Here is a 13,206-nt window from a genome sequence, read left to right as displayed (position 1 = left end):
AAAAACAAACACAAGTTAAACGCCTCTTTTCTTTGGATTGTGTTAGCTTTTAGGGAGATGCAACAAGTTAATGCTCTATTAATTAAAAATATAAGCAAAACAAAATAAGTGCATGTTTGACACATTAATTAAGAATAAAAATAAATAATGACTTCTTAGTCGACCAATATTAAGCAAGATAAAGGTACAAACCCAACCACTTAATTTGCATATCCATGTTGCGAAGCAATCTTAATTTGCATCATACGGAGAAACATAGAAAAATTAACAAGTGCTTAAATAAAGAATAATCAAACTTCTCATATTGTTGTACTATGCCTAACAGTTGAACTCTGTTTTTAAAGAGGATTTCAACGTGATATATATAACTAATTTGGTTGTCCAATCAACCAGAAACTGGTCTAAAGAGAGATTGATCAACCTCACAAACTGTGCCCAATGTCCATTGGAGAGAAAAGATTAGACTCCCAAAGTCCCAATGATGTTATTTATGTGCAAACTTCACTTGAACAACTGAATATTTCATGTGGCCATTCAGTTAAAAGAACAAAGTGGAATTTGAGCATAAAATACGACCTGTCCAAGTGAAAGACCGGATTAACCATGCATCCAAGCGTAAAGGAGAAGATAATGCCCATAAACACATGCATTACGAGAAGAACTAACAAGGATGGCAATTCAAGTATCATTCAACATTTTGCTTGAAATTTAAAAAAAAATGATCTGCAATGGTGAATCTCATCTTCTTAATTTGACTAGGTTATAGGCACATTATATCCAAATTCGGAGATTTTCACGAGGCAAAGAAGCATAATTTAAACACAGATAGGAAAACGACCAATATTTCGAACCATCGTCTACCTTTTAAACCAGGATAAACCAACATCCTTTTTGAAAATAAACATCAACAAATTCGATGGCACAGTTCTATCATCAAAATTCACTTGATTACAAGAATATATGAAAGAATTGATATCTGTCAACTGTTTACAAGAAAATCAATGTGTAACACTACATGTCTTTTTGTAAGTGGTATGTAACTTATACAGCATCCATCGCACATATTTGTATTGCAGGACAACTATATTGCTGTTGTCTACCTAAAACTCCTTCATCAACATATAGTCCTCTCCAGATGAAAGAATCCCGTGAAGCACAGAGGGATTGACCAAATTTTGGAGAGAAGAAAAAGAAACAGCAGAACGTTCTTCCTTATTTCTTCTGGATATTAATCTGAATGACCTCGTATTCTACACTCCCTGTAAATGCTCACCACAAAATGCCCTAGAAATGACCTACAATAACAATTTTCTGGTAAGCAGCTTGTATTTACAGAAGAAAAAGGTCTAATAACAATAAAACAAGCACCGTATGAGATCAGGAATTGCAGATGAATAAATACTAAGACATGCAGGATAAGTTCTCCACGTTAATCTGGTGGTACATGATGCACTTTAGTTGTGAATCATTCAATATAGTTGCAATTTGACAATGTCAACGACATCATACTTTCTTGGTATCTATATCTATGTCTCATCAATATCATTGTTAACTGAAAGCAGCATTACTTACTGTACTCAACTTCAGATTTGGAAACTATTTGATATAAACAGTTCCTTAATAAGTACTAAAATAATATAAAAATTACTGGCATCAGTTGGTCGTCAAATTATTTATTCTTGTTTAGTTCTTTTCATACATATCAATATAAAAAGAAAAACAGGACATGATAAATAATTCCATTAGATGACCAAGGTGCCAACCAAACTACCCTAGTCTTCTTTTTAGTCCTCCAATATAAAAATAATATAAAAATTACTGGCATCAGTTGGTCGTCAAATTATTTATTCTTCTTGTTTAGTTCTTTTCATACATATCAATATAAAAAGAAAAACAGGACATGATAAATAATTCCATTAGATGACCAAGGTGCCAACCAAACTACCCTAGTCTTCTTTTTAGTCCTCCAACATGCTTCGCAGCTCTCCAAGTTCGCGAATAAGAAGTGCAGCCAAGAGACATATCCATAAATCATAAAAACTCTGAAAATGGTCTTAATTTATGTGTATCTAAGTTAACAACTTGGATCAGAAAGTATAGAGACATTAGCAGACTTACAGTTCAAATAACTTCATCTTGGAAGAAGTGGCTGTCTTTCATCAGGTCCTACTAGATGACTAGCCTGGAAAAGAAATTAATATGAAACCTGTCTTAGGAAATACAGCGAAAACTCGGCATCTATAAATTTCTGATAAATAGATCCATACCTCCTCATTTGCTCCTGCTGCCATATTAACGAAGGATGAATCTTTAGATCTGAAAAACAACAGAAAAGGGAAGTATTAACGGATGCATCTTTTTAAACTTTGGAGGTGAGAAGGGGTTACGAGGGGGTGAACATGCATCTCTGTGATGTACACCTAAAAATTTTAGCATTTATTTCAGATCCATCTTTTAATAGATGGATTTGATGTTATGGTTGGCACTTGGCAAATAGCAGGTGAAGCTTTCAGGCCAACTCAAAGCAAGGGAAAAAAAGACTTGCACAATTGAGGTCTCACGAAGTAGTTACCAGTCTAAAAAGAGAAGTTATTTGAATGCTTCTGTACATAGTATGGCCAATGCCAATCATCACCTAATAGTAATTGAAGTATCACTTGTTGTCGTAGTAAGTGAAGCTGGGACATATCTTGCATGGCAAAGGACCTTATACCAATAATAACTTGTAACTTTTTTTTAATTATTTTGAGAAAAAGGGTCATGCATTCGTTATATCAAGCAACAAGGAGATAATATTTGCAGAAATAGAAAAAAAGAGACAGAAACAGCCCTTCAGCTATGCAGGGAGCTATAAATTCATACACATTCTCTAAATTGGTTACATCTGAACTTTGACACTTAAAAGTACAAAAGATTAACGACAAGAGTACTTCAATGATACGATATAAACTTAAATTATACGATATAAGTCGCATCACAGAGAAACTTTCAGTGTTATGTTACCCTCTTGGGTGGAGTAGCAGCTGAATTAGGTGCAGAACTACATCCGCTATAAGAGGCTATAGTTGGATTATCATGTTACTCATTCCACCAGACACAAACATTTTAAACGAACAGACATACCAGGAGCAAGCCATCACAACCTGCTTCCTATCACATACTCAGTATGCATATATAAGAACGAAAATAGGATACAGAAAGCATTATTCTAAGAACCAGTAGCTGACAAGGAAAGACAACTTACAGCTGAGAATAATTCTACGTTATACTAAACAGGTAAAGTAAGTACCTATGCTTCTCCCGGACATCAATCAACTCCAATGTCCCATTTTGTTGGTCATCTTTAACTTTTGCAAGAGGTGAAAAGAACTGAAGTATCAAAGTTATATGGTCAGTCCAAAGAGAAAATGGGAAATATCAAAGGGACAACTCTCTCAATTTTTATACCTGGTGCATTGAGATGAAAACAACAGAAATCCCAAGAAGAAAGTTTACGGTCAGTGTATGACCAAACAACAAAGCAGATGCTATGCCTGTAAATATCGTTGCAACGGTCGACGAATACTTCTTCAGAATCGTATCTGGTACAAACAAATTGTGTTATTGAGTAGAATACCATAAAGGAAAAATTTCTTGTTAAAAGTAGGAGATGGCTTTGAGCTAAATACATAGATATAATAATCCCATTAATGGAGGATATGATGAGCCAAAAAGAAAGGGTGGAGCATATTGAGTAGATAATCTCACCAGCATATTTGAAAAAAAAGGAAGACAGAATTCCTTGTGCCGCGTTGTTAACAATTAGAAGCATGGTTGCCTTTGAATGCCCCTCCAATATATCCAAGCTACTAGGACCTGAAAAATTCAGAAGAAACATTTCAGGGGCTGGAGGAATATTGTCCAACAAAGGCCTTGCTCTGAAGTAAGATCATTTTTTTGATTGGTAGTCTGAAGTAGTATTGGCTTCATCCATGATCTCATATGTTGCCACTTCAATTACCTCTACGGAGAAACCAGCATGGGATTTTGTTTATCACAATTTTCCTAATGTATTTCAGAGAAGATTTTTAAAACAAGGGCAGAACTTTTGCACAGGCTACAAACATAGACATATATGTCATCATGAGGTTCCCTATAACCACTCCTATCAAAGTAGATATATACACCTGATTGCTTCCCTAACTATAAAACATTGTATTTACCATTAAGAGATTTACTAGTATGATTTGTCTAAGAGGTAATATGATTTTGCAACCACTATGTAGGTTAGTAATATGATTTTCAACCACTATGATATTAACGTATAGTAATATGATTTACACCATGAGAGAGTAATGTCATTTGCAATTTTGCAGTTTTCTTCGGCGGTACATTCTAATCCAGGGCAGGTGTAATAATAAGGTATTTATAACTGTAACAGTTTACTTGAAGATAAAACATGAAAGCAAGGATCTAAGCACTATAATGAGATTAAAATAGCAAAGTAACAATGTTATTCTTTTGACAAAACGGTGAACTCAGTAAAGTCAAGAGCAGTTTTATTTAAGTCAGTTATTATTTGCCTTGTCATGTGCCAAATTTTGATTTCTAGGAAAACCCTCAGAATCACCCCATTACCTTTAAATATAGCAATCCCAAGAATGGCGAGAAAGTTGAATATAGCACCATACCCATACAGAAATAAGTTCTGCAAGTTAAACAGTAACATGTCAGATGGTTCAAGAAGAGAGCACTGATAGAAGCCACGTCCACCCTTTATGAATAGAGAAATCTGCATAATCTATATTGCTCGAGAGACGAGATCTGACATGCATCAACTGAAAAGAAATGCTCAAAGTCTCAAACATTGTAGTAAACTGGCACTCAATAAGTACTTAAATACAGGTATATAAAAATGTTACATCCACTCAAACGTAATAATCGTCCCGCGAAAGAAGGCAGAGGAAAATAATGAGCCAAGCTAACCACAGATCACTCTGATGATAAAGAAATAAGAGAAATGATAACCAACCATGGTGAAGTTACCTGGAGATAAATGCTAGTGTCATATTGACTCTTCAAAGCATACTCATTGAATACTGAGGCCATAGAAGGAACAGTCACCTGTGTGAAAAACCCTTCTTTAGCCAGTAATAAACAAGTGTCTTAAATGCTGTCCAGGGGTTCACTAATGCCTCTTCAAATAACAGAACAAAAATGAATCGGTAGTAGAAGCTTTTAATTACTTACAAAAATCAGTGTATAGATGTATGCAATTGTGGTAACTGGAAGAGCCAAAGAAGTGGTGCCTTCAGGAATGGATCGAAGTTGATTAATGCTAATCCCAATTAGCAACAAAGCAAGAGCCTCCCACTGTACCATAATAATTCCTATTATATGGGTATACAACTTCTATCATCCTGCAGGAAGTTACACAGGATGCTTCGCTCCTTCCTGCCTTCACAATCAATATTGCAACACCAGCTTATTTTACTAGTTTGAAACCACTAACCTGAATTATGGAAAATCGTCGTTTCATGATAAATTTCAAAAGCACGGCAATAACCAGAACCTGCACTTTGACAACAAAGAAACAAATATTGTAAAAATTAAAGAAAAGTTCTACCGGAGCATAATATCCAAGAAAGTAGTCTGAGACATATCCTTTTGCTGGTATATAATAGTGAAACCAAGATACTCATCAATTGATATGTAAAGTCTCAGGTATTGAAAAGAAATAACCACCTTAATAAAAATTTTGGCTTTAGGTAATATTCAAGGAGAGAGACAAGTGAACAAAAAAGAGTAGTCCTTTTTTCGGCCATGTAAGAAGGATTCGGACAGATAACTTTAGACAATCTAGAATAGATGCTAAAAGAACTTTCTTTCACTAGATTACCCAATAAAGGAATAGCAGACTAGTTGGGTCCGACCCTTGTGCATAATATTATCTTGGAGAAAATTTATAACCACCTCAAAAATTCCTAAAAGAACTTAAATATAGCACTTTATGGATGCTCCAAGCTTTTCCATGTTTTACTGAAGGAAACAAGGGAAAGATTAACATGATTATAACAAAAACCAAATTACCAGAAGCATTCTTCCTTTTACCACTAACAAAAGAAAAATTTGCATATGAAAATCTAGCAATTATGAGATATCTAGTTTTTCTCTAAAGTCCCGTCACGAGTAGATTTATTCATAAAGTCAAAGGAAGAGTTAACCACCTGCTAAAGACTGCAAGCTATTTTGAAAGAGTACCACACAGACTATCAGCCCATATTGCTTAAAATTTCAAGAAGATATATAGTGATTTACACTGGAAGCCTCCATAATACAGATTAAATGGGAGCTATTTCGGTCAAGTCCTGAACCCAAATTCAGAATCTAATCAGGATAGATTTGGATCAAGAAACAATGGCGATAACAATAACGCTTCAACCCAAACTGGCTGGTGATATACTGGATGCAAGTTGATCTAAATTTAGGCTTAATCCAGAGTTGGCTGAATTCAGGGATGAAGTTGGATTATGCTAATCTGAATTTACCTACACTGTATTTATGATGGAATAGGTTTACTGTTGATCATCTTGAACTGCGAATCCATGATTCAGACTAAACTCAATCACAGCCAAATGATAATTTAGAATACATATGAGCTCTTGATATTACATCACTTTGTCCAGTCTAATATTTATTTATCACAATTTGTGATTAAATATAATTAGATCAATATTAATTATAAATTAAGATAAAAAATTTATAATTGTAACTTTTTTTATATATATCCCCACTTGTGGGATTTTCACAGGGTTGTTGTTGTTGTAACTTTTTTTATATATCAGCTAATCGACGGATCAGCATGAGATTGTCAAAAATGAAACTCCTGATGCCCCCGATGATGGAGACTTGAAGAAGTATAGTATAAATCAAATAGAAGGCTCATTCATAGATCAGCACAAAATTATTAATCCAATCCAAGATGAGTAACCGAGTTCTTCTTCCTATGGTTGGAACTAACACATGCAACTGCTAATACACTTGTTGGCATTCCATACTAAGTTAGCGAAGTAGCACAGATGCTGGTATTATTAGTACAGCAATAAAAAATGACAATGGAACACCTGTCCATTGATACCAAAATTAGTACCGTAATTATTCTAACGATACACTTGATACATAGCTTCATGTTTGAGATCAAATAAGCGACTAACTAATCTGGAATAATCAAAATGTAGAAGATTGTGCAAAAGAAAGAAAAGCAATCAGCGTCAGTAAAGCAATTGAAGAATTCAGCAGAAAATCAGCAAAAAATAATCAGATGATATATATTGTAGCAGTGGTCAACTATAGCAGTTACCTTCAGATTGCTTAGCATCTTCACAGTTGCTGGGTTGAAATATAACTGTACAAAAATATTAGAGGAAAAATGTCAGAAAAAGGAGAACTGTGGTAAAAGAAAATCCCCAGTGTATAGTCTGGTATCTAGCAAGCTAGGACTTAAAGATTATATTGAACAGTGAAAAGATCTTAATAGTAGTAGAACAGTAATCAAATATAATATATACATGACTCGGTATCTTCAAAACCAAACACCAAATCAAGTTTTATAGAGGTGTCTCAATAACTGTTAAAGTGAATGGGGACATAGGGCAAAGAACACATTAACCAAAACAGAGTTACGAAACAACAACAACAACAACAACAACCCAGTATAATCCCACTAGTGGGGTCTGGGGAGGGTAGTGTGTACGCAGACCTTACCCCTACCCTGGGGTAGAGGCTGTTTCCGATAGACGGACCATCGGCTCCCTCCCTCCAAGAACTACCCACCTTGTTCTTGGGGTGACTCGAACTCACAACCTCTTGGTTGGAAGTGGAAGGTGCTCACCAGTAGAACTACCCACTAGAGTTACGAAAGATGAATGTAATTCTCCATTTACATCTTAGCCATAAGCAGAAAGAGTACTGTCACTTGTCTCCTACAGCACCATGACATGGCAAGTCTACACATGCCAGACCTTCACCCAGTAGGACATCTAAACAATGGTAATTGGTTCTTCAGCAGCCTCTCTTATTTGGAATTTTTAGTCGTGCTAAGGACAAAGCGACTGCCAGCTGGAAGTATTGCACACAGAAGCATTCTTGCAAAACCAGAATAGTCCTCTAATTTGTCGAGTATTAGTTATCAACAAATAACAATCTCTATGGAATCATCACTACTGAAGCAGAATTCAAGATTTCTTATTTTGAGGCAAAAATCCAACTCCCTAGCCCAGAAGTCATTACGTAATCTTAGAAATTAGTACTGGATATATTCCAAGTTTTGAGACAAACCGTAAAGTTTGAGAGAGCAACTCTTCTCATGCCAGACCTGTTATTCTCAATGAATGAATGGGTGAAACTAGACACTATTCCAACTTTCTAGCAATGTACAGTACAAGAAAAAACGCAGAGACAAATTGTGCCATGCTGGACGAAATAACAAAACAATGGGAATAATCACTCAGAGAACTGACAAGAACAGCAACAAATAGTACCTGCATGATGAACTTTAGGTAGTTATTTATGGCATAGAGTAGTGCTGGTACAGCAAGAAGCACATTGTTTCGTGCAGCCTGAAGAAAATATAAAATGGTCATGAGAAAATATCAAGTAATATTAAGCCTGTTAAATGTTAGTAGCATGTTTGTACAAAACATACAATGGACAACTAACTAATGAATGCATATCAAGCCAGTAAGATTTCAGTCACACAGAACAGATATCAAGCAGTCAACATGGTATCTGAAAGCTATACAAACTGACAACATACTTTAATTCTCGAAGAAGCTGAAATAGATTGGTGCAAAGTAGTGGTTTTAATAGAATGGTGACGGAAAACACAAGTTAACCAGGATGCAGATAAGAATTAGTCAATTTTAAAATGAAACTGACACTGCAACAAAGAAAAGTGGAAGCTCTCATGCAGTCAACAATCTAGAAGGAATCAGAAGTCTTCGATTCTATTATGATCAGTCGAAATTTTCATAACTAGACACCAGGCCGGTGTCAAATGTATGTATAAACTGTTTCTTTGACTCAACCGGAGCTAGTCACTGGCATTTATCAAGTTGCAGACTACATACACAACCGTGAAGGCAACAACTGGAGGTCTTTCAACAAGTGTGCTACACTTTTCCTTTTTTTTCCTCCCCACCCCTCATTGACTCAGTCTCGTTGTTTATGGACCTTAGGTCACATTAGAAGCTTAAGAAAGAGGAAAACCAGTATTTGCAAGCACCAATTAGTCACTTAAAGGATGTTTCCATTTTACATCAGACGAACTGACAAGTGAAACAAAAGGAACAAAACTAGGTAAAAAGGTTGAAGTTTTCTTTTTCCAGCCAAGTGTGCAAACTTGAATTATCTTTGGGGAGAAAACCAAAACAATACAAAACTTGGCAGCTTGTACTATGTAGAAATAAGAAGAGGGTCCAACTTCCGAGCTCGGTCCAAAAAAACTCAGCTATGATAAAACTTGGCAGTTTGACACTATGTAGAAATATGAGAAGGTTCCAACTTCCGAGCTTGGTCCAAATTATATCAATGTTAGGCATGTCTTTTGCAGTTGTCCCAATAAAAGTATTCTTTGACAATACTAAAAGAGTTTAAGCGTCTCTGGATCAACTCAGTGTCTTCATCCTTATTCTCCGCATCATGAATCAACTCAGTGTCGTCATCCTTATTCATCACATTATGTTTATTCTTGTTTCCCTTTTCTGTAGATAATATTCAATACTTTAGAGCCTGGAATGTTGATATGAAGAGAGGTAGAACTCACGGCAATATATTGATCCTTTTGTGGAATGAATAAATGAGGGCGTCCTGATATGCAACTAGAATTGTAGGATTTCTTGAAGTTTCTTCTCAGTAGACTATACACGGTGAAGAGAAGCATTTAGTTCGTTTATCCAATATAAACTATATACAGCATGCCAGGCACCGTTTGTTTACTGCATGATATCATTAGCAGCTCTTCACGATGTGAGTTCTCATAAAACCACTAATCCGATCTTTCTTAACACTTTATATGCTTGAAGGCCCAATCTGTTTGCATCAAGCTCAAATTTCCTTCCCGTGCGGCCCCCAACTGGGAGCTTTGCCTAACTCTATTGGAGGTGTGGTAAAAAATTTACAACTCATGATGTCTTTCTTCTTTGCAGGTTCATACACATAATTTGAATTGATGATTGAGAAAGCTGTTTCGGGCTGTCTGCACCCAAAAGCGACAATTCATTTGTCCCTTTGTCCAAGACAATCATCCAGGCTAGGCATCTTCCTCATCCTTAATGCCATACATATGGTAGGTTAATCATGTAAGAAGAGGACTCAACTGAGAGACTGGCTCCTCAGATACTGCATCACTTACAAACTTTATACTATAATAAAGAACATACGCAAGAATGATGATATTACACAGATATGATGAGCAATAAAGAACTAAGAGCAGTTACAACACTCACATCACTAACATTTTACCTGTACAAATGTGGATATTGAAAGAAGTGGCTTTTCTCCAACTTTTTGATGCCTGGCCTACAGAAACAATCCAACAAGACACATAAATTGAGCTTTCTAAAAGAAAATATATGAAGAAAATATTTTGAGTAAAACCAAAAACATAGATAAAGTGTACCTGGATTAAAAGCATTAGTATTGCAAAGACGACCTTTGTCGCCTCTGTCAAGAAGTTGACACTTACGGGACTAAACTTGAATTTTCCGTCCACTTTTGACATAAATACTAAAACAGGCTGAAAACGGAAATAAATACTGAGTGAGACTTATGTCTTTCTCATAATTAAGCAGAAATTTTAAATGCCTTGCTGATAACAGCAAGTGACTATAGATATGTAATAACAGCAATAAGTTAACTACATTCAATAGAAAAGCAAAAAATTTTAGCAAGTACCAAATAACTGTGATTGTTTGGGAAAGGAACACAATCCACACGAATTCAAGAAGCTTAATAAGTTTCCAGTTTACACGTAGGATATTATCATTTGCATGCAAAAGAACAAAACTTTTTTTTGAGCACTGCGAAGAAGATGAGTAAACAGTTAAAACATGTGAAGAGGACCGCTACCTGTAAACCAACCAGCATACAATCTCCTACAACCAAAAGGACATTAAGAGCACGCTGCTTTGATGAAATCTTGCTTCTGTGTCGATCATATGCCCTTGAAATAGTTTTTACAGTTGGAGAAACAAGCTTGGAATGACAGACAGCACATTCTGCCATACCGTTCTTCATGTGTCAACTGCTTAATATTTCAGATTTAAAGAAATTTCACCTAAATACAAGAAACATTGTGAGTACAACCACCATATATTAGAATAAAATATTGAAAGGGCAAACAAGAAAATAAAGTAAGGCAACACCGTGAGAAAAAATTCTGGTAGTTCTACTTGTCAGATATATTTAAAATATCAAAAATTAAGGATCACATAGCTCACCTTCATCTTTCTAAGACTATTTCATATACCATTCACTAAAATAGTCAGCTCAAACAGCTTAAGCACATCAAATGAAATACATGCACATGTCATTCAGATCCTACATTTTCTCAACCTTTTTATCTAACTACAACCCAATCCAAACTACAACTGCTGCATACAAAGACCCATATTACATGGATCACTCATTCCCCTTGACATACCCCTGTCAAAACGGTGTAATAAGGATGTGGTTACTTAATGCATATTCAACTTGATGTATCAGTAATGGTATGCACACACCTATAATGGATACGTACCCATAAATGAATCCACGTAACATAGACAGAGATAACCAAACATGAAATATTACTATGACGAATCCATATAACCAATCCACTAACCAATGGTCTACAGTTGGTGACTCAGCTGTAACTAAATAGAAAAGCTAAATCATGACACCGACAACACCATCCGCATACATACATAGTATACAAAGGGCAGTGCTCAGCAAGTAACTTACTGAACAAAATGCACTTGTTCTTTTTCAATTCTTACTGAAGCTGCAGTTATTCAGCAGTATAAACCCTCACTTCACCTCTCTCTGGTATCAAAAGCAGAGATCAACCAAATCACTTTTAAGGCAAAAAATTATGGAAATTAATTAATAGATCTCACTATAAAACCATTAAAAAAAATCACATCTTTTTGCATGACAACAACTTTCATATCCAGATAGTATTGAATTCGACACGGATCAAGCATGTAACATCCATTTAAATTAACAAAAGCCAATAAAATGTAACATCACAACTTATTTTAAATAGATCTACATGTCAACCTTTTTGTAACAAAATTCAACATTGCTCATAAACAAAAAAAGAACTGACCTGTGAAAGAAGTGATTTAAACGGAGTTAGAGTATGTATAATTTCTTGGCGGGAAACTGTCTGCCGGAAGACAAAATTTTCCGGCGAGATCCAGAGAACCCCGACCGACTTCAGCTGAGACAACTAGTAAGGAGTGGAACGTGGGCAATTGTGTAATTGGAGAAGTGGGAAATTTAGGAAAATTTCTGAAAGAGTTTGTTTGTTTTAAGATGCGGGGAATATGCAGGGGAGAGAAGAAGGGAGTTGGAAAGGGGCAATGGATTTAATTTTTAACTTTATTTTTAATTTAATTGAATAAAGGCAGCCACATTCATTTGGTGTTTAAGTTTCTCTATCACTTTGCTTCAATAGTAAAACATAACAGGTGTGAAGTTCTTGTCACATAGTAGGTCTTTCATTTTTCTTTGAGAAATGACTAAGCATTTAACATGAGTGAATTTCATTTTCAAATTCTTCTCCAACCCAACAAACATTCTATACCATCATTGCTTTTAGGGGAATTCATTTATCAAAATATTTTGGAGCTTTAAATTAAATAATAATCACTAGTATTTTGAATTTTGTTTTTGTGATTAATTTTATTCTAAAAATTCTTCAGTTTTTCTTAAATCCTTGGATATAAATTACTTAAGTTTTTCTTCTTCTTATAATATATCACCAAATAATTTATATAGAAATTGAGTGAGAAATCACTTCTAAGTACTTCTCTTTAAATTCTATATTTACGTAGAAGTACAAGATTCAACCCTCGCTCAATACTCCCCTTCTCTTAGCCTTAATCTTTGGACAACCATATGCAATCTAGCTGCCTTCTCCCTCCACAACAAGAAAGGAAAGGAGTTTTTAAAAGAAAAGACACA

At 35.2% G+C, this 13,206-nt stretch overlaps 1 protein-coding gene across 2 annotated transcripts; it reads right to left on the bottom strand.

Moving 5' to 3' along the window:
• Positions 1-860: 860 nt before the first annotated feature.
• On the bottom strand, positions 861-12,759 carry LOC104114643 (CMP-sialic acid transporter 3-like). Of its 2 annotated transcripts, none has more exons than XM_009625135.4 (16): positions 12,347-12,759; positions 11,107-11,314; positions 10,658-10,774; positions 10,501-10,557; positions 8,520-8,597; positions 7,340-7,384; positions 5,492-5,551; positions 5,230-5,352; positions 5,026-5,103; positions 4,618-4,687; positions 3,748-3,855; positions 3,448-3,581; positions 3,290-3,369; positions 2,268-2,316; positions 2,119-2,182; positions 861-1,295 (listed from the first exon to the last, which is right to left on the bottom strand). In XM_009625135.4, the coding sequence occupies exons 2-15, from the start codon at positions 11,272-11,274 to the stop codon at positions 2,132-2,134; spliced, it is 1,218 nt and encodes a 405-aa protein (XP_009623430.1). In that variant the 5' UTR covers positions 11,275-11,314; positions 12,347-12,759; the 3' UTR covers positions 861-1,295; positions 2,119-2,131. The 2 variants fall into 2 exon arrangements, with proteins under 2 accessions (XP_009623430.1, XP_009623431.1); XM_009625136.4 differs by lacking the exon at positions 861-1,295 and adding an exon at positions 1,829-1,984 and having other exon boundaries at positions 12,347-12,604.
• Positions 12,760-13,206: the final 447 nt, after the last annotated feature.

This window comes from Nicotiana tomentosiformis, chromosome 9 (genome assembly GCF_000390325.3).
Source record: "Nicotiana tomentosiformis chromosome 9, ASM39032v3, whole genome shotgun sequence".
Lineage (NCBI taxonomy): Eukaryota > Viridiplantae > Streptophyta > Magnoliopsida > Solanales > Solanaceae > Nicotiana > Nicotiana tomentosiformis.
The sequence above is the reverse complement of the archived record's forward strand: the minus strand, read 5'-3'. Positions and strand labels throughout refer to the sequence as shown.

Bases quoted from the DNA above. Each gene is read 5' to 3' on its own strand.
- LOC104114643 (XM_009625135.4), bottom strand. From the start codon at position 11,274: ATGAAGAACGGTATGGCAGAATGTGCTGTCTGTCATTCCAAGCTTGTT. The intron at 5,552-7,339 runs GTAACTGCTATA...GTCAAAGTGCAG, and splicing joins AGATGCTAAGCAATCTGAAG to GTTCTGGTTATTGCCGTGCT. The intron at 3,856-4,617 runs GTAATGGGGTGA...TGAATTTTTCAG, and splicing joins TGGGATTGCTATATTTAAAG to GTCCTAGTAGCTTGGATATA.